The 1,393-nt window shown below is 48.5% G+C and overlaps 1 protein-coding gene across 1 annotated transcript in view; it reads left to right on the top strand.

Annotated features, from left to right (window-relative positions):
- The first annotated feature begins 902 nt into the window (after positions 1–902).
- The window catches only part of LOC101851266 (neurogenic protein mastermind), a 29,194-nt gene continuing 28,703 nt past the window's right edge, over positions 903–1,393 (top strand). The window contains exon 1 of the mRNA XM_005097973.3: positions 903–1,366. Within this exon, the coding sequence (XP_005098030.2) occupies positions 1,119–1,366 (248 nt within the window). The 5' untranslated portion in view covers positions 903–1,118. The remainder of the gene's footprint in view (positions 1,367–1,393) is intronic.

Consider the following 1,393-nt stretch of genomic DNA (forward strand, 5'->3'; position numbering starts at 1 on the left):
AACACACACACACACACTCACACACGCACACACGCACACGCACGCACGCACACACACACACACACACACACACACGCACACATACACACACAGACACACACAACGGTTATTATTAGCCATCAACGCGTCTGTCGACGTTTTCCATCTCTTGCGAACACAACCGTCAAAACTTTGGCTACCGTAGTAGTTTAAGTAGTTTGGTTTGGTTTGGTTTTTGCACGGTCTATTAGGCGGGCTGTCTACATGAATTTGCACTCGGTTGGGGGTGTGAAAGATGTCCTGAAAGTGTCTGGGAAGGGTCTTGTTGGGGAGGTCTCGTGGAAGGAAGGAAAGTTTGCCAATTCATCGATTCTTTGCAGAGGCTGAAAGGTCAGAGAGTTTGTACACTGAGATAGATAGGTTGGTTGGGGGTAAAAGGGTGGAGGGTGGTTGGATGGGAGGTATCTTCTGGAAGAAAGATTGGCTCCGGGGGGGGGGGGGTTGTTTTTTGTTTTAGTATGTGCTTTACGGCAGTTGCAACACAATAGGGTCGTATAAATGCCGAATATTAGAGGTGTTGCAAGAGAGTAATATACACAAAAATGAAGAGGAGAGATACGGACGATAGATGTTTGTAAGGAAAGAAGGAGCATTAAGCCACACCAGAACTCTCTCCAACCACCCTCTGCCGGAGATGGAATGGTGGTAGGTGAAGATTCGCACGCTTATATAATAATGGGTATTGTAATGTCTCTTTGTCTAATCTTCGGCACTTTATGATAACCTTAATGTGCTGCAAGTACCGTAAAATGTTGACTAAAACTTTTTTTAAATAGTTTGTTTTGTCACTGACGCCTGCTTGAATTATATTAATAGGAGTGTAAATGTATGTTAAATCAGTTTTTTTTTCCTTCTCATTGCCAGTGTCCCGAAAGATCAACGACCTCAGCTGTTCAGGCGGTCTTCTGGACGGCCCCAAAAAATGACCCCATCATACCATTCCCTTGGACTCCGGGTTATTGTTGTAGCCACACCCTCGAGCCCTTTAAACCTCTCCACATCTCCTCAACTGCAGCAGCGAATGCCATGCCCCTCCAGGTCACCACGGAGTCACCCCTAGGCCCTTCTCCACTTCTCCAATGGAAGACTACATCCGAGGTTTGGAGACCGAAGTGTTGGCCTCCAACAGTCTGGCTACGGACCCATTCGGTCTGGGCAACAGCGCCTCCAGCGACAAGTTCGCGGCGTTTGACGCGTACGTCAATAAGATTGTGGACGAGGACGGCCATGTTGTGGAGGAGGAGTCGTCCGCTAATGAGTTGGGGGACAACTGCAACGACGTTCTGACAGACGCCGCCGGGGCGAAAGGAGACAAGGGGAGAGATGGGTGAGTGTGCGTGTGTGTGTGTGTGTG

The sequence above is a fragment of the Aplysia californica genome, unplaced genomic scaffold (assembly GCF_000002075.1).
Source record: "Aplysia californica isolate F4 #8 unplaced genomic scaffold, AplCal3.0 scaffold00169, whole genome shotgun sequence".
In the NCBI taxonomy this organism is placed as follows: Eukaryota; Metazoa; Mollusca; class Gastropoda; order Aplysiida; family Aplysiidae; genus Aplysia; species Aplysia californica.